At 36.9% G+C, this 18,169-nt stretch overlaps 2 protein-coding genes across 14 annotated transcripts in view; one reads left to right on the top strand and one right to left on the bottom strand.

Moving 5' to 3' along the window:
* The window catches only part of LOC130054680 (transport and Golgi organization protein 1 homolog), a 31,633-nt gene extending 29,799 nt beyond the window's left edge, over positions 1 to 1,834 (top strand). For 4 of the 5 annotated variants that reach the window (XM_056165161.1, XM_056165162.1, XM_056165165.1 and 1 more), the window contains one exon: positions 2 to 1,834. In XM_056165161.1, the coding sequence (XP_056021136.1) occupies positions 2 to 72 (71 nt within the window). In that variant the 3' untranslated portion in view covers positions 73 to 1,834. The remainder of the gene's footprint in view (position 1) is intronic. The other variant, XM_056165164.1, reaches the window with a different exon arrangement.
* Positions 1,835 to 3,208: 1,374 nt separating this feature from the next.
* LOC130054681 (long-chain-fatty-acid--CoA ligase ACSBG2-like) overlaps positions 3,209 to 18,169 on the bottom strand; it is a 63,563-nt gene continuing 48,602 nt past the window's right edge. For all 9 annotated transcript variants that reach the window (XM_056165169.1, XM_056165176.1, XM_056165168.1 and 6 more), the window contains 7 exons: positions 15,124 to 15,305; positions 12,387 to 12,571; positions 11,673 to 11,782; positions 9,433 to 9,583; positions 8,920 to 9,059; positions 7,369 to 7,615; positions 3,209 to 6,108 (listed from right to left, as the gene is read on the bottom strand). In XM_056165169.1, coding sequence (XP_056021144.1) covers positions 6,032 to 6,108; positions 7,369 to 7,615; positions 8,920 to 9,059; positions 9,433 to 9,583; positions 11,673 to 11,782; positions 12,387 to 12,571; positions 15,124 to 15,305 — 1,092 coding nt within the window. In that variant the 3' untranslated portion in view covers positions 3,209 to 6,031. The remainder of the gene's footprint in view (positions 6,109 to 7,368; positions 7,616 to 8,919; positions 9,060 to 9,432; positions 9,584 to 11,672; positions 11,783 to 12,386; positions 12,572 to 15,123; positions 15,306 to 18,169) is intronic.

Genomic DNA, 18,169 nt, shown 5'->3' on the forward strand with positions numbered 1-18,169 from the left:
GGAATAGACACCCCCCCATACCGACCCCCACCCGACCACGATAGGGAACCAAGACAACAGAGCCAGGTATGATAGCAAGCATTGAGTCATCAGAAGGGGGCTGAAAGATCCAAACAGAAGATCACAAGAAATAGAAACTGTGTTCAAATTAGGGTAGCTTAGAATTATTGAGTAGACTTGCGAAATCAATGTATAAATGTAAAAGGATGGAAAAGAAAGTTTAGGACTGGCACCTAATGTTTGGGAACTGTGATAATGAGGTTATAAACCAGCTGTGCGTGGTTTACATGTGTAACAGAGTTAAGTGTTGTATGTTTAACATGTCATATTGCTGAATGTTAACTTTGGTGTTTATGAATTTAAGAAATTACAGTGTTTTATGTGTAATTTATCATGTGACAATAGATAAGTGGATGAATGCAGCGGTCGTTGATTGTATGAAGACTAGATAAAAATTGTTGAAAACTTGGGTTTGGGCTCAGTAGCTCACTGATGATCAGTACTGAATGCTTCTACAAAATTGGCTCTGTCTGATGCAAGATATTTTCTTAGTCTTTTAGAAGTTTCATGCAATGCATTTTTCATTGTAAACTTAATGGGAAGATTTTTAGATATCTTTCCACTATAAACTAGTCATACAGATTATTACTCATACTTCAGCCATTATTATCATTATGCATTCACATCCACTCCTGCAAAAGGCCAAGGAAATTGGACAATGGATATTTCATGGTGGTAACTGATTTTCCTATCCATCTCTGTTCTTGAAGCCTTTCATTTGGTAATGATGCCCACTTTTGCATTTGGTTTTAAGGTTTAGTAAAGTTATTATTACCGGGAAGATTTTTCTCAAAAGTAGAATAATTTTGTGGATTTTTCTAACCCTCAAGCAACACTAGGAAACTGGAATTATATTTGATGTACCCAATTTAATATTTACCTTGACAAGGGATATCTTAGTCCCAAGTAGGGCAACTTTAATTCAGATGACCTATTTAAGTTTAAGAACTGTGTTCCGTTCCTTGATTTCCCAATTTTCATTAGTTACATATTAAACAGGAATTCCCATCTTATTGTTTGACCTTTTATGAAATATATCATGATTTTGGCATTAAATTTTAAACTGGAATTTTTCCTAGTCATTGGGCACATTAACATGTATACCTCAACATACCTATCCGTGTGCCTTATAACTAGGAAAAATTCTAGTGATTTGTGGTATAACAAAGCCATTAAGTCATCAAATATACAGTGGCTTCCTTTTATTCTGTTGTAGATGACTATCTGTTGAAGTAGGTCTATGTGTGTTGAAAAATTAAAATATGGCAGTATCAAGAGTTTTCAATTACAATGGTTAATGTTTTGGTGTTTCCAAGGGTCTCCTTTTCACATTTCATTTCCAATTTTCCTTGGTTGTGTTGGAAGAGAACATATTTTATTAGCTATGAAGACATTTTCTGTATATTAAAGATTAAAATTATAATGAATGGTTGCTGAAAAGCAGATTTTAACTCTCAGTGTTGTATGTTTGAAGCAAATTTTATGTGCACTGTATTTTACCATAAACAATTCCTGTTTAGGTATTGAAATTATATAATTGTATAAAAGATGGCATTTTGATTGGAGGATTTTAAAGAAGTGGTCATTCAATAAGTGATGTAATGTCTGCACAGCTTTGTCATAAAAAGAAAAAGAGCATTGGTTGATGTTACATATTTTCGATTCTAATTTTGTTTGTGTGAGGTTGAGTTTATGATGATGCAATGTCTGTGTAATTGTAAATTAATCGTAAAGAAGTCTTCCTGCCAAGGAAACAAATAAAATGTTCCTCTTGTTTGTGTTTTTATGCCGATTACTTAATACTATACTATTGGAACTTTACGCAACAGGACAAAGTCTAGTTTTCCCTGTGAGAACATTCTTACTTTATATCTTTCATTAATGGCCTGTGTAAATTTACTCGGGAGTTTATCACCACTCTAGATCTTACATACATTTTTATCCCCTTTCTCTGAAAATGAAGAGGGAACATATGCATGAATTACCCTGTTGGAGTAATTGTGTCTTGGTCCCAATTTTTTTAATGATGTGGAATGTGTGTCATCACCCTAGCTCATTGTTGTTTATTTGAACAAGAGAATTTGTGTTCTGGCCTTAGCTTTCTTTGTAGGAAAACCAACATTTTGAAGCACAGCCTGCTTGTGACCTGAGAGTAGGTTGTGATCATGACCCAAGGTCACTGGGAGAGAAGTCATAGCGGTCAGTCGGGTTCAATCGCCGGTGGCCAGATAGCTCAGTTGGTAGAGCACCTGACTAGACATTCAGAGGGCCCAGATTCAAATCCTGATCTGGTCCGTTGCATTCTCTCACTTCTTGTTACATTTGGTGTTGAAGACCAGCCCCTGGAACTGACAGGTGAAAATGCCTGCTAGGGGATAAAGATCCTGGGTTGATGTCTTCAAGTGTGAGGACATTTAAGGAGGAAGGACTGTGGTGGTCCACCAGGTTCAATAGCCAGTGGCCAGATAGCTCAGTAGAGTACCTGACTAGGGATTCAGGGGACTTGGGTTCAAACACCAATCTGGTCTGTTGCATTTTTTCCATTGCAAAGTAAGTTTAATCATATCTTTATCAAAAAAAATACATCTGCTCACATTTAATTATTGAGGTCTAAACTCCATGTTTAGAATATAAGGACCAAACAAGCCTGCATTAAAAAGGTTGCTGGATACTTCTGTGTTTTATGGTTGCTGGATACTTCTGTGTTTTATGATCTTGGGCTAAATTCCATCAGAACCTTGAGGACACTGGATTAAAACTGAAGGTTTGACCATACCACATCTTTGTTACAGAAACATTACACATAATCTGAACTCAAGTGTCTTGACCTTCTATCAAGGTTACTTGTACAAGGTTACAGGACTTTGTAGTTTGATTTGTTACTGGGGGGTAATGTTACAAGCATGTATAATAAAGGCTTTAAAAAATGCAGTTTCTATCAAAATATGCTCCTAGAGTGAATTAGCCCAACTGCGATTTGTTTTCAGTCAAATCGTATTAATATCTAATCTCCCAATGAAGGATTTACAGGTGCTTTTTTAAAAAAAAAATCCAATTACCGGTATTAAGATATCAAATCCACATGATCTTAGTTCTTGAAGGACTGCATGACAATTTTTCCAACATTGAAAAATAATAAACAATTAGCAATTTGAAACATCTGAACTTTATTCCACATTTATGAAGAAATAATGCAAAATAATGGTATGAATAAATCACAATATTTCTGATACATGTCAAAGTTTAAGTAGAGGAGCTGCTGCATACAGATGAGAGTTACACATACACTGTATATATTTTCCTGTTTACTACGATACTCTGGTAGCATGTTACAAATACTTGTGACCCTCATCCACAAAATATCAAATGGCCAGCTTTGTCATCATAAAAGTTGGCCATTCATACCAAGTCTTTCTTAATTTGCCAAAATTTCCCCATTTCCCCAAAACCTTAAAAACTTTCATATCTTGTTGGTAGTCGTGTCAGTTTCTTAAGATGCCATGATAGATGATGGTGGTAATAAGCTAAAAGTGTTGCTAGACAATGATTTAAACAATATCTGGATAATCATGAAATTTATATCAGTTGGTTTTTAGATGTTGATATAGTAACTTTTATTGAAATATTGCTCTCTTAATAACCTGCACAAAAGAAGAATTTGTATTAGTTAGCAAACAAGAACAAAATGTGCATGTCAAACAGTAACAAAATATATATTATGTGTACAACTATTCTATCATTACTTCAAAAGTGATTATTTACACATTACTAAGAAAAGTTGATTTATCATGGACTTGTAAATTTTATTTTTCATCTATCTTTTGGATAAGCACTCTTTTATGATTTATGTATATGAACTTTGTATTCTTTGTATGCCCTCTGGGCCCAAAATTGGAAATAAATTACTTGCGTGGGGGAATTTACACTAATTACGCGGCTACGTAATAAGCACATAATTTTCCCCCACGCATATAGTTATAAATATTTGATATAATATATATTATATTCAGCCATCGCATATTTTTACCCCACACGTAATGCTGGACATGAAAAAACACATATTTAACCCCAGCGTAAATAACCACTTTTTCCGTATTTTTAATGAACATAGTATGCATACGAATTTTCAACTCGCATTCAATTGCCAGTAATGTCTGCCCAACCAATTATATTAAACAGCAAAGTGAATAAAAATGAAATTAATCAAAGCTAAAACATTGTCTCACAAAAACATCACAATCTGAAAAATCTAATTCAAGGCACGTTAATGGTATCCACTGTAATGAACGTATGCTCTACAATGATAATCAGAAAATTTTAGAAATTAATAATTTAATTTGTGGTGCCTCAGCTTGCTTCAAAATGTTGAAACACAAAATATGTCTCTACTTTAACTCAAATATAAACACACTAAAAAAATGTTCCAGTAATATACACATACCGATAACAGAAAGGAAACAGTTTGAGACATGTACTGTCTTCAAAATCGATGTTTTACAAGGATGGTTTTCAGCAGATTTCTTACACAACATTGACAGTATGACAAGCACTGAACGAAATGGGCGCAAGATCAGATATCAGATTAATTATACATCATGAGAAACAAAAATAATTAACAATAATAAATTTGCTAACATCTTCATCTTTGGTGAATTTAGAGGGGGAGTGGGGTAGGGGTGGTTTACAGAGATTGCAACTCCTTCTTTGGTTGAAAAGTTCTACCTCAAAAAAGGCTATTTTGTGGAAGGGGAGGGGGGGGGGGGGGGGGGGGCTGCAATCCCATTTTGACTGGAAAAAGTACCATCTATGGTCGCAACCAACCACTGTCCCCTTTCAATATCGTTTTGGATACATGTTTAAAATGATACTATATCTTATTATAAAATGGTGTATTATAGATGGCCAATTCAAAAGTGCCATTGATATTGTACATTAAGGTTGGCCGACTACAAAGTACCTATGAAATTTTATATATAGGCAATCTGATAATGATGAAATTGTTAGAAGTGACACGCTTTCAAGGATTGAATAAAAAATTTACACATGCAAATTTACCCAAGCTTGAAATTTATTAAGCCTACAACTAATTATGTAGTAAATGGTATAAAAAATATAAGTGGATACATATATATTCGTAACAACAATCATATGACACGTAGTTAATAAAATTTCAGGTATCCCCTAATTCATGGATCTGTAAATTTTGACAGTCTCTAAATAAACATGCACATTGTACAAATTTCCCATCATCTTGGCTAACGATATCCAATATAAATGCTACAGGCTATTAAATCACTTTTGCACAGTGAAATTTACTTGTCATGTGAAATGTCCATTTTTAACAGAAACCCAACAAAATGAATGCTACACACGGTAATTAATACACAGACTATAAAACCACTGTGTAGCATGGAAAAATAATTGGAATGTAATAATTCAAATGAATGAATTAAACTCCAGTAAAAAATATCCCAGATAATTTTTTCACAATCAATAATGAATACCCAACATTTGCAAACTATTTTTTCAATGGAGATCTCTGCTTCTCTGATGTGTAAAATCAGGTGCCTGGTACTACGTAAAGCATTCCTCTGAAAGGTCCTGAATCTATGAAGTCAATACATTCAGGTGTGCACGGTCTACTGTAAATGTATCATATTTGGCATGTACGCTATTTAACACAAATTAAGGCTTTCCTAGTTGAGTTTGGATTTCATTTAATGTTTTTTCCAATATCTAAGCTGTCCCACAACAATAAACATTTTGTGGTGTACTTGATTTAGTGAAAAGTCTTTTCCACCGAAGGTGCTAAAAAAGAATACACCACCAAATGTAATACATTTATAGTATTTTAACAATTTGTTTCCATGCTTAGATTGATACAAGGATATTATAAATCGGCCACACAACTGAAGATTCCTTCATTCTTAGTGACAATGCCCAACTGTTTACTACCACCTCCTGATATGCCTTACTCTTCATAAAACGCATCAATTGTTTTTGCATACATTTTGTGCACAATTGGTCTGCGTAATTTCATGGTAGGACCTGAAATAAATAAGATTAAACACTTGTAGTTTGGATTTTGGTAGATATTTATACAATAGTGTAGACACAGGCCTCACATTCAGATATCACAGGTCTCTCACATTCAGATAACCACAGGCCTCACATTCAGATACCACAGGCCTCACATTCAGATACCACAGGCCTCACATTCAGATATCACAGGTCTCTCACATTCAGATAACCACAGGTCTAACATTCAGATACCACAGGCCTCACATTCAGATACCACAGGCCTCACATTAAAGCAATTGTAGCTGTTTCTATTCTGTTGTAAAAAATGAGCTATTATGATAGTTTTGTATATGTGTTTCTGAAATAAACCAATACCAATATTCTCAATCAACTATGTTCAAAGATGCTTTTAAATCTGGACCATAAAAATGATCCCAAAATCTCTGGTCAGTTACTGTCTTTGTTGTAAGCACGAGGTGAAAAGATCAAGTGGTACTGTTTATTTGCAAAATGCTTATAACTGGCTTTAATTTGGACATTTTCAGCCATCCGCTTTTTCGTAGATGTACAGGAGATATTGTATTTATCTGCTGTTCACAACATTGTAAGAAGCAGTACTGATTCTAACCTTTCAATACCAAAATCTTCATTTCTGCACTTGAATATTGAATGCTTAGCATTTCATCAGGACTCCCGTCTTAACTGTTAATGTACTAAACTAACAATCAGCATCAAAATAGAAATCTAACAGCATCTTACGACATGGTAACGTAAACCAATAATCTGCAACATTGTAAAACCTATTGGTATACTGACCATGACCTTGAACAGGAAAATGTGTTTGATCACCCAGTACCTATTGAAACTGAAAAGTCAAACAGTACTCCCTACATTAAGTCAGCACTGAAATCCTATTACATGTACTAGCCCTGAATATCAAATGTCAGACCCCAAAATCAACAAGGTTCTTACATCTACATCAGTTTCTCCACCACATTTCAAACCTGTTACTGAATTCAACCTTGACCTTGAAATTAAAAGGCTTCTTCCATTGGCTGTCTTGACACTTTTCTAGCATCTAGCTAGTGCAAGATAGAAAGACCCTGTTCTCTTTTATGTGGTGTTCAAAACATTGTTACAATCGCATACAGACAGGTTTATATTATATGTCCCTTACAAATCTGCTGAGAGGGAATAATGATGTCAACTCAAAAAAGTCAAACATTTCTATTGCAAGTGTGATTGATTTTGTAAAATGACAAATTCTAATTGTGCCATTAATCATACCTAGTTCACCCCCAGGAATGGAGAAGTCTCGTGGCAGCAATGACCACTTCTGTATTTTCTGAGCCCTAGAGATGGCCCGGTCATTAGCCTTATCGATACCCTGTTGTATGGCCTTAAGGACAATGGCATCCTTGTTGTCTAAGATATCTGACACTTTTGCAGAGGCACTGCCTTGAGCCTTCATCCAGTCCATACACAGCGCTGTAAGGTTATCGGTCGGTTCTAACGTATCTGGATTCACATCCACCTACAACCACAATATCCAATCAAATCACTCTTTAAAAATTACAACACAAAATCCAAGCTGAACGATGGAGGGCACTTGCTATACAAGGTTCTGAAGCTGATGCTCCAGGAAAAATAATTCTTCAGCATGGCTTGATACAGCTTCATTTTCTAATGGTTACATGTGGATATTGTTCTCTTCAGCTCAAATAGACATGTACATGTACATAGAGAATAACACATGTCAAAATCTGTACCACACACATATCAACCAGAGACTCCAATATCAACCGGAGACTCCAATATCAACTGGAGACTCCATTATCAACTGGAGACTTCAATATCAATGGGGGACTCCAATATCAACCGGGGACTCCAATATCAACCGGGGACTCCAATATCAACCGGAGACTCCAATATCAACCAGAGACTCCAATATCAACCGGGGACTCCAATATCAACCAGGGACTCCAATATCAACCGGGGACTCCAATATCAACTGGAGACTCCAATATCAACTGGAGACTTCAATATCAACCCTAGACTTCAATATCAACCCTAGACTTCAATATCAATTGTAGACTCCAAAATCCGAGAACCCATTATCAATCAGCCTGAGGGTCGTCAAGGATAGATATGGGGTGTGGTACAGATTTTGACATGTATTATAGTTTTTATCATATATACTGAAATAGTGTCCACAATTCTCATATATCTGAAATAGTGTCCATAATATGATTTTAAAGATATGATGTATTTTTAATCACTGAACATATTTTTTTGTTGAATATCGGTTTCTCATCATTACATCCAAAAGCAATACAGTACATTGTTTACAAAATGTTGTCTGCTTTCACGCCAAAATAATCCAAGGTACTCCTTAAAGAGGTGATCAGAAAGGTACGATAAAGGGCAAAATAAAGAGTCTTGATACTGAGCATTATACTGAGCATTAAGGGGCACGTGTCTGTGTTCATATCAGGGATGCAAAATCTTCATTGTCGGAACCCACGGGTTTTCTCTCTGTTAAACTGCATTCAACTCATGGGTTCCGACAATGCAAAATCCTGTGTTATATTAACAATTAACACATTTAAAAAGGAATTAGCTGTACACAAAAGGTTAAACATCTGAACAATACATTGCATATTCATACAAAAACCAAAATCTACTTGCTACATACCTTGGTACTTTAAGAGTTCGACATAAATAATTCCTTCAAAATTAAAGGTGTTTTTCACTTCACTTCACACTGACATAGATTATGGTAAAAATTCTTGTTTACAATTTTGATTCTATTGACAGCACGTGCAGTGAAACGCCTACCTTTAGTGTGATGAGCATGGAAAGGAATTTTCTCTTATCCCCAATCAAAATACAATTAGACACACAAGGTAGGCATTCTTTGACATTGTCCTCAATAAGGACGGGGGGTATGTTTTCTCCACCAGCAGTGATAATCAACTCTGTTGGTAAAAATAAAAACAAGAAAGTTAGGGTCAAAATTTAAATGTTGTTTGTTTGTCCTTGCCCAAACAAGATAAAACTTCCCAACTAGTTCTTCAGCAAAGCTTATTTATAATTCATTCTGGTTCCCAATATGTTTTGGGGGTTAGTGCTATCTCATTGGCTGTTACCTTTCTTCCTTCCTGTGAATGTTTTGGAGGGGTGGGGTTGTTACTATTATTTCATGGACTGTTACCTTTCTTCCTCCCTGTTAATATTTTGGGGGGGGTGTTGGGGGGTGTTGTTACTATTATTTCGTTGGCTGTTACCTTTCTTCCTCCCTGTGAATGTTTTGGGGGGTGGGGTTGTTACTATTATTTCGTGGGCTGTTACCTTTCTTCCTCCCTGTGATGTACAAAAATCCATCCTTGTCTTTCTTTCCAATGTCCCCTGACATCAGGTACAACTCCTCATCAAAAGTTTCCCTTGTTTTTTCTTCATCATTCAGATAACCCATAAAAACATGTCTGCCATACATACGAACCTGTGCAGTACACAGAAATAAAAATCTCAACTAACATGCATATATGTAACAAACCTGAACATTACAGAACAGGGATCGACATTAACGGTTGTCCGATTGCCCGAGGCAAGTGAAAACTCAGTTCGGACAAGTGAAACTCAATACACACTTGTCCGATGGGGTAAGTGATAATTTCTGTAGGAAATATGATTATTTTAATTGTGTTAAGATTGATAAATATCAAACATTCGAAAATAAAGTCCAGCTCCATATTTTTGGTTTTCTTTACAGAATCATCTATTTTTTAGGCCCCTTTCTAGTAGATCGTAACATACCTATTAGTAAGTCGTTCCTAATAACACAACTCAGACTTACAATTTATCTTTGCCTTGTATGTGACAGCGATCTCTCGAAGTAACATTCAGAATAAAGATTTTAAAACAAAAGGCAATGTTGAGAATAAAAACAACATTCAACTTAAAAAAGTGAGTTTTTGGCAGTGTGACAATCCTAATCTATGGGTTTAATTGATACTGACAGCAGTATGGTCTGTACCTTGTGTCAGAAAGTCAGCGTTATCACCAGTACTTTGTATTTTCTTACCCATAATGCAATTTACAGAATTGATAGCATCTATGCACATTTTTATCGAGTTATTGACTAAAAACGAATTTGTTACACCTTTGAAATGTTTTATTTCTAATCTTTTATTTTAACCTTATACACATGTCAACACTTCGCCACAAGTGTACATCCCTTGTCCACTTTTTTGTAGTGAAACTTGGCCTCTGTAATTTTCTTATCCATAACTTTGACATATGTTTTTTTTTTTGCCATCAATTGCACTCAACTACATTAGTGTCCCAGGGTTAGGCAACCCAGGCTTTGTATATTTCACAGTTGTAACCTAGCTTTTACGTTTGGTAGACTGGGCTATTCACCGACTGTAGTCAACTCCGTAAAAGGAGATAATTAACATAACTGGTTGAAAGGTGTATTAGAGTAACAAGATGTACTGTGAGCATACCCCCCGCTTACTCCAATCTCCCAAAGGGTGTTGTTAATAGGTATAAATTACCTCTTTCTTGAGTGTCAAAATATGGTATGCATTTGTAGAAGAAAATGGAAGATATAGTCCGAACACAAATCCATGGCATAAACCTATAATTTTGACCTTGAGATCAAAGGTCAAGGTCATAAAGAGGTCATGAATGTACATGACACATAGTCTCATGGTGATACACCCATGTCTTATGGTATGACTATGTCAAAACCCTATAATGAATTTTGACCTTGAGGTCAAAGTTCAAAGTCATATAGAGGTCATGAAGGTACTCAACACATCGTCTCATGGTGATACACTCATGTGTCAAATATGATATGTCTATATCAAAGAACAAAGAAGTTATGGCCCGGACACGAATCCATTGTAAAAACCTTTATTTTGACCTTGAGGTCAAGGTCATATGGAGGTCATGAAGGTACATGACACATCGTCTCATGGTGATACACTCATGTGTCAAATATGGTATGCCTATGTCAAAGAACAAAGAAGTTATGGCCTGGACACGAATCCATTGTAAAAAACCTTTAATTTTGACCTTGCGGTCAAGGGTCAAGGTCATATAGAGGTCATGAAGGTACTTGACACATCGTCTCATGGTGATCTACCTGTGTGCCAAATATGGTATGCCTAAGTCAAAGAACAAAGAAGTTATGGCCCGGACACGAATCTGCACAGACAGACAGACGGACGGACGGACAGACAGACAGAGTGATTCCTATATACCCTCCAGAACTTCGTTCGGGGGGTATAAAAATATTTCACACAACAAAGTTTTTCAATTGGACAAGTGAAAGTTTGAGTTTACTTGCTCAAAGGGCAAGTGAGATAAAAAGTTTAAAATGTCTATCCCTGCCGAAATAAAAATCTCATCTTGTCACCCAGCTGACATGACTAACGAGTATAAGATGCGAGAACAGCAAAGAATTACTCCCAAACTAGAACTGTTCTGTTTCATGAAAGCTAAAACAATACCTGCTATCAGTTGTCCCCCAAATTCAAACAACAGTATTACAGACAGGAATCCAGAAAAATCCTACAACTAACCTCTCCATTTCCTTCCTGATCCATGTCCGCCAGCTTCGTCTTCATCCCAGGGAGTTCCGTGCCCACACTACTGGTACGGAACAGGTCTGGGCGATTGGTTGTGTGTGGACCTATGTATATATTTATATAATTTACATCCCAGGGAGTTCCGTGCCCACACTACTGGTACGGAACAGGTCTGGGCAATTGGTTGTGTGTGGACCTATGTATATATTTATATAATTTACATTTACAACTAATTTGTCAATCAAAAACCATTGAGACAATAGAGAGGGGGGGGGGGGGGGGGGGGACGACAAAATTCAGTCTAGGAGGAAGCTTTGTCCAGTCCTAGACTGATATCAAATCTTCTTCCCGAGGTGGAATTTCTATATTCCACACAAAGTAAATAATGAAGGATTATTTTTCTTACATTTTATCTACAGTTTAATGCATTAATTCATGAGCTTTGAGAAGATTTAAAATCCTCAAAATCCTCATTTGAACTTAATGCAAATACTAATTAGATATATTGAAAGAGCATACCTGAAAATGGTTTATGATGACTTAATGTGTAAACTAACACCCCAAGTATGCCCCTCAGAAAGTTATATCAAATTGAAATTTGAAGAAAATAGTACAAAATATTTTACTTCTACATGTAATTTAAATTATACAAAATACATGATGTCCTAATCAATGACGTCATAGTAGTGCAAGACAGAAAAAACTGACCTGCACATTCACTCATTCCATATACTTCCATCAGAGGTATATGTAAGCCATAGAAGAATTCTATGGTTTCTCTCATGATAGGTGCTGCCCCCGATATGAAAAACTTGCATTGGTCAAATCCTAGATCAGTTTTTACTTTCTTTAAGAATATATCTGCAAACTTGAAAGCTCCTGGAACAGACTCACTACAAAAGGAAAAAGTTACATCATACCAACACATTTAAAATATCAATGTAATCTCTAAATAATTCAATTTTTTTTTTTAGTTCAATTACTTTTTTTCTCTGATGAAGTTTGCTAAATGAAATATTTTCACAGTAAATTACTCATTATACCTGTTCTCAGGAATCATGTGTCTCTCAGGTTTTTTATTATCAAGTATCAAACCGTACCTCATTGACTACTTCATTTTGGTAACGGGATATTTCGCCCCAAAAGACGTTTCGTACCGAGATGATTCGCCCCTATTTGCGGTGTAAAACGCACTATGCATTTTCCAATTACTTTGGTTATTGTATATCTAATTATCTGTCTAGTCAATGTTTATTTAAGAAATTTTGTCTGATTAAATTTAATGTTAACATATATAGGCAGGCGTGATGTTATTAGTCCATATACGCCGAATTTCCTCGATCAAATTAGATCTTGATTTTAATTTGTACCTGTGTGGGAATGAAGTTTCCTTTTGATATAGCATACATTTTTAATGATATACAAGTCTGATTGGACTTAAACATTTTCTATGATTTATGGTCACATGTTCAAGTAATACAGAGCATTTGAATTTTTTTTATATTTCTTACATTCATTATCGAAATTATACATATATATCCAGTGGCGAATTCAGGGTGTGTGTGTGTGTGTGTGTGTGTGTGTGTATTTAAGGAAATCATGGTCTCTTGTTTAGAAAAAAAAGGTAAAATAAGCAAATATTTTATCCACTCTCAGAGAAATAGATTTACAACTTGGAGCTATTTCAAATGTTGTAAATTCATTAATCTGGTTGAAATATATTTTCCAAATAGAACAGCAATTCTTTCAACACAACACCAATTTTTTAAATAAGTGTGTGGTGAGTGTTTGTGTGTGTGGGTTGGTGCGTGTGTTTGTGCGTGTGTTTGTGGGTTGGTGCGTGTGTTTGTGTGTGTGTGTTCATGTGTGAGCAAGTGAGTACAGTTTATGTGGGTGAGTGAGTATGTGTGTGAGTGAAAGACTGCATGAGTGTGTGTGTCAGTGAGTGAGCGAGTGAATGAATGCATCATTGAGCGAGTGAATGCATGAGTGAGTGAGTGAGTGAATGAATGCATGAGTGAGTGAGTGAGTGAATGCATGAGTGAGTGAATGTATGAGTGAGTATTTGTGTGAGAGTGAGATTGTAAGTAAGTGGATGAATGTGTGAGTTTGTAAGTGGATGAATGTGTGAGTTTGTAAGTGAGTGGATGAATGTGCGAGTTTGTAAGGTGGATGAATGTGTGAGTTTGTAAGTGGATGAATGTGCGAGTTTGTAAGTGGATGAATGTGCGAGTTTGTAAGTGGATGAATGTGCGAGTTTGTAAGTGAGTGGATGAATGTGTGAATGAGTGTGCAAGTGAGTAAATGAGTGTGTGAGTGAGTGTACAGGTGTGCCTGTGAGTTTATCTGCTAGTGAATGGGTCAGTGGGTGAGAAAGAGTGAGTGAGTGAGAATGCCAATGAGAGAGAGTGTATATGAGACAGTGAGAGTGAGACTACCTCAGTGAGACAGTGAGTGTGAGACTACCTCAGTGAGACAGTGAGTGTGAGACTACCTCAGTGAGACAGTGAGTGTGAGACTACCTCAGTGAGACAGTGAGAGTGAGACTACCTCAGTGAGACAGTGAGTGTGAGACTACCTCAGTGAGACAGTGAGTGTGAGACTACCTCAGTGAGACAGTGAGTGTGAGACTACCTCAGTGAGACAGTGAGTGTGAGACTACCTCAGTGAGACAGTGAGTGTGAGACTACCTCAGTGAGACAGTGAGAGTGAGACTACCTCAGTGAGACAGTGAGTGTGAGACTACCTCAGTGAGACAGTGAGTGTGAGACTACCTCAGTGAGACAGTGAGTGTGAGACTACCTCCGTGAGACAGTGAGAGTGAGACTACCTCAGTGAGACAGTGAGTGTGAGACTACTTCAGTGAGACAGTGAGTGTGAGACTACCTCAGTGAGACAGTGAGTATGAGACTACCTCAGTGAGACAGTGAGTGTGAGACTACCTCAGTGAGACAGTGAGTGTGAGACTACCTCAGTGAGACAGTGAGTGTGAGACTACCTCAGTGAGACAGTGAGTGTGAGACTACCTCCGTGAGACAGTGAGAGTGAGACTACCTCAGTGAGACAGTGAGTGTGAGACTACTTCAGTGAGACAGTGAGTGTGAGACTACCTCAGTGAGACAGTGAGTATGAGACTACCTCAGTGAGACAGTGAGTGTGAGACTACCTCAGTGAGACAGTGAGTGTGAGACTACCTCAGTGAGACAGTGAGTGTGAGACTATCTCAGTGAGACAGTGAGTATGAGACTACCTCAGTGAGACAGTGAGTGTGAGACTACCTCAGAGAGACATTGAGTGTGAGACTACCTCAGGGAGACAGTGAGTGCATATGACACTGATAAGAAATGCCTCAGGTTCGATGTTACATTTATAAACATGTCCAGTTGTAAAGGGGTGCTCTGCTTTGTTATGCTCTTGGTATTCATTAATAAAACAATACACTTACTGGTTCATCTCTGCCACTGTTGTCCTGTAACCCACACCCCTGGCCCAGGCACCCACTTTTTTCTTCAGGAATCCAAACTCTCGGGCTTTGTGTTTCATGCCTTCAATCATTTTCTCCCACACTCTGGGCACACCCAGAAAAGCTGTGGGCCTGACTTCTTTTAGAGTTGTTAACAGTGATCCCTACAATCAACCAACATGATGATATCACAAATGACAAACTTTACACAATTTTAACAAAAGACAGTCTCCTTTAATCATATATCATGATAATTTCATCATTGGACGATGGATGATTTTTTGAGCTATTACTCCTCTTTGGAAATAGAAAATGTGACAGATATTTTGGAACATCCTGTACAATATAAAAGCCTGTCTATTTGACACCTGTACAATTCATTCCACTGTGAATTTCAATCCAATTCTCTATTTTCCATGTTCATCAAAATTTGCAATCTGACAACCTGTCTAATCTAATACGAAGACTCATACAAGTGTGGGATAGTGAAACTCCAATGAGTGGACAAGATTTGAAGTCTAGAATTATTTTCGAGTGTGCTCTTTCTGACTTCTAATTCGTTTTCGCATCCAAGTTCAAATGAGGATTTTGACAATTTTGAATTTTCTCATACAAATATGTACCTCCTGATTTAATGCATTAAATAAATTTTGGTTAGACTGTGATAAAAATAATCCTTCATGATTTACCCATCTGGGATTGGGAAATTCCACCTCTGGGACAAGATGGGCCAAGTTGCGTGGAATTTCACTATCCCACACTCATACTAATGAAGGATTCTGTTAATCTCTCACTTTATGGTGGATTAAACAGATTTCACAGCCCTTTGTTGGACTTGTCAAATCAAAAAGCTACATATATATACAATGGTTATGATACAGATAAATTGAAATTCATGGGAACTGCTGATTATTTTCAATATATTCAAAGTTTGAAATAAAGGAAGTAGAACTCTTTTGACAATTTAGGAAAAATAAAATCATGGATTTTGATCCCAATCTGATAAACCCCTACAAACCTGAATCAAATTAGTTAGTCACAGACTGAAAACATTGTGCATAAATGAAACAAAGACATTAAATAAAGTTTGAATTGCAAGTCAGTATATACGAGTATGTTGAACCACTGCCTGGTCAGGGCATGTCTCCGGTTTTCCCCACTACCAGGTTCATGTTTCAGGTTTCCCCACTACCAGGTTCATGTTTCAGGTTTCCCCACTACCAGGTTCATGTTTCCGGTTTTCCCCACTACCAGGTTCATGTTTCCGGTTTCCCCCACTATCAGGTTCATGTTTCCGGTTTCCCCCACTATCAGGTTCATGTTTCCAGTTTTCCCCACTACCAGGTTCATGTTTCCGGTTTTCCCCACTACCAGGTTCATGTTTCCAGTTTTCCCCACTACCAGGTTCATGTTTCCGGTTTCCCCCACTACCAGGTTCATGTTTCCAGTTTTCCCCACTACCAGGTTCATGTTTCCGGTTTCCCCCACTATCAGGTTCATGTTTCCAGTTTTCCCCACTACCAGGTTCATGTTTCAGGTTTTCCCCACTACAAGATTCATGTTTCTGTTTTCCCCACTACCAGGTTCATGTTTCTGGTTTCCCCACTACCAGGTTCATGTTTCCGATTTTCCCCACTATCAGGTTCATGTTTCCAGTTTTCCCCACTACCAGGTTCATGTTTCTGTTTTTCCCCACTACCAGGTTCATGTTTCCAGTTTTCCCCACTACCAGGTTCATGTTTCCAGTTTTCCCCACTACCAGATTCATGTTTCCGGTTTTCCCCACTACCAGGTTCATGTTTCCGGTTTCCCCACTACCAGGTTCATGTTTCCGTTTTTCCCCACTACCAGGTTCATGTTTCCGGTTTTCCCCACTACAAGATTCATTTTTCCGATTTTCCCCACTACCAGGTTCATGTTTCTGATTTTCCCCACTACAAGATTCATGTTTCCGATTTTCCCCACTACAAGATTCATTTTTCTGATTTTCCCCACTACCAGTTTCATGTTTCCGATTTTCCCCACTACAAGATTCATGTTTCCGATTTTCCCCACTACAAGATTCATTTTTCCGATTTTCCCCACTACCAGGTTCATGTTTCCGATTTTCCCCACTACAAGATTCATGTTTCCGATTTTCCCCACTACAAGATTCATGTTTCCGATTTTCCCCACTACCAGGTTGAAGCCAAGACCAGACAACAATCCATGCACGAGGAGAACCAGCTAGAATTAATTGCTATTATAAAAACATGCGGCACAAACATGGCACCAATCTACCTGCATGACCTGGATTCACTGAACGTGGTGACGATCCACATGAATTACATGTATTTCAATACAATCATTAAGAAAAGAATTCATAATCAGATAAGTGGACTGTAAATTTCTGGGCTGTGACAGAATTCCTCAGAAATCAGAGGAAAACTGGTCAAAAAGGGAGGAAAATACCTAATCCTACCTTGAAAAATATAATTTTCTGCCACTTTAGATCAAACCCGGAGTGTTTCATGTTTTCAAAAATTGAGCTAATCAGAGGATTTCCCCTGAAAAGAGGAAGTGACACCCCGGTAATTTACTTTTAATCAAGAGATATTTCTATAAAAGTGATTTTAAATTAAATGACATTTTTTAAAAAGAAACATTGCAAAGAAAGGGATAAAATCTTAATAAGGAATTCAAAGCTGCCTCTTGGTATCCTTTATAAATTGTCAACTTCTATCTTTTATTTGTGATTTGTATATACTATTGTATCATGAAATATGCATTTATCAATTATCATTTCTTTCTCTGCATGTACAATCATGTATAATGCTTTACTGCATATGCCCCCTGTGCATCTTTGACAGGTAAATTTTTTAGTTAAAACATTGATTCTGCACTAAATTCCTGGACATTTTTACAGTATTTTTTCATCACTGTACTACATAACCATCATCATTAAAATTATCAGAAGTTTTTAAATTAGGAATATGTGAATCATTACAAATTCCCTAATTTTCGGGGGAGGGGGTGTTCTGATTTTCCC

This window comes from Ostrea edulis, chromosome 5 (assembly GCF_947568905.1).
Source record: "Ostrea edulis chromosome 5, xbOstEdul1.1, whole genome shotgun sequence".
Lineage (NCBI taxonomy): Eukaryota > Metazoa > Mollusca > Bivalvia > Ostreida > Ostreidae > Ostrea > Ostrea edulis.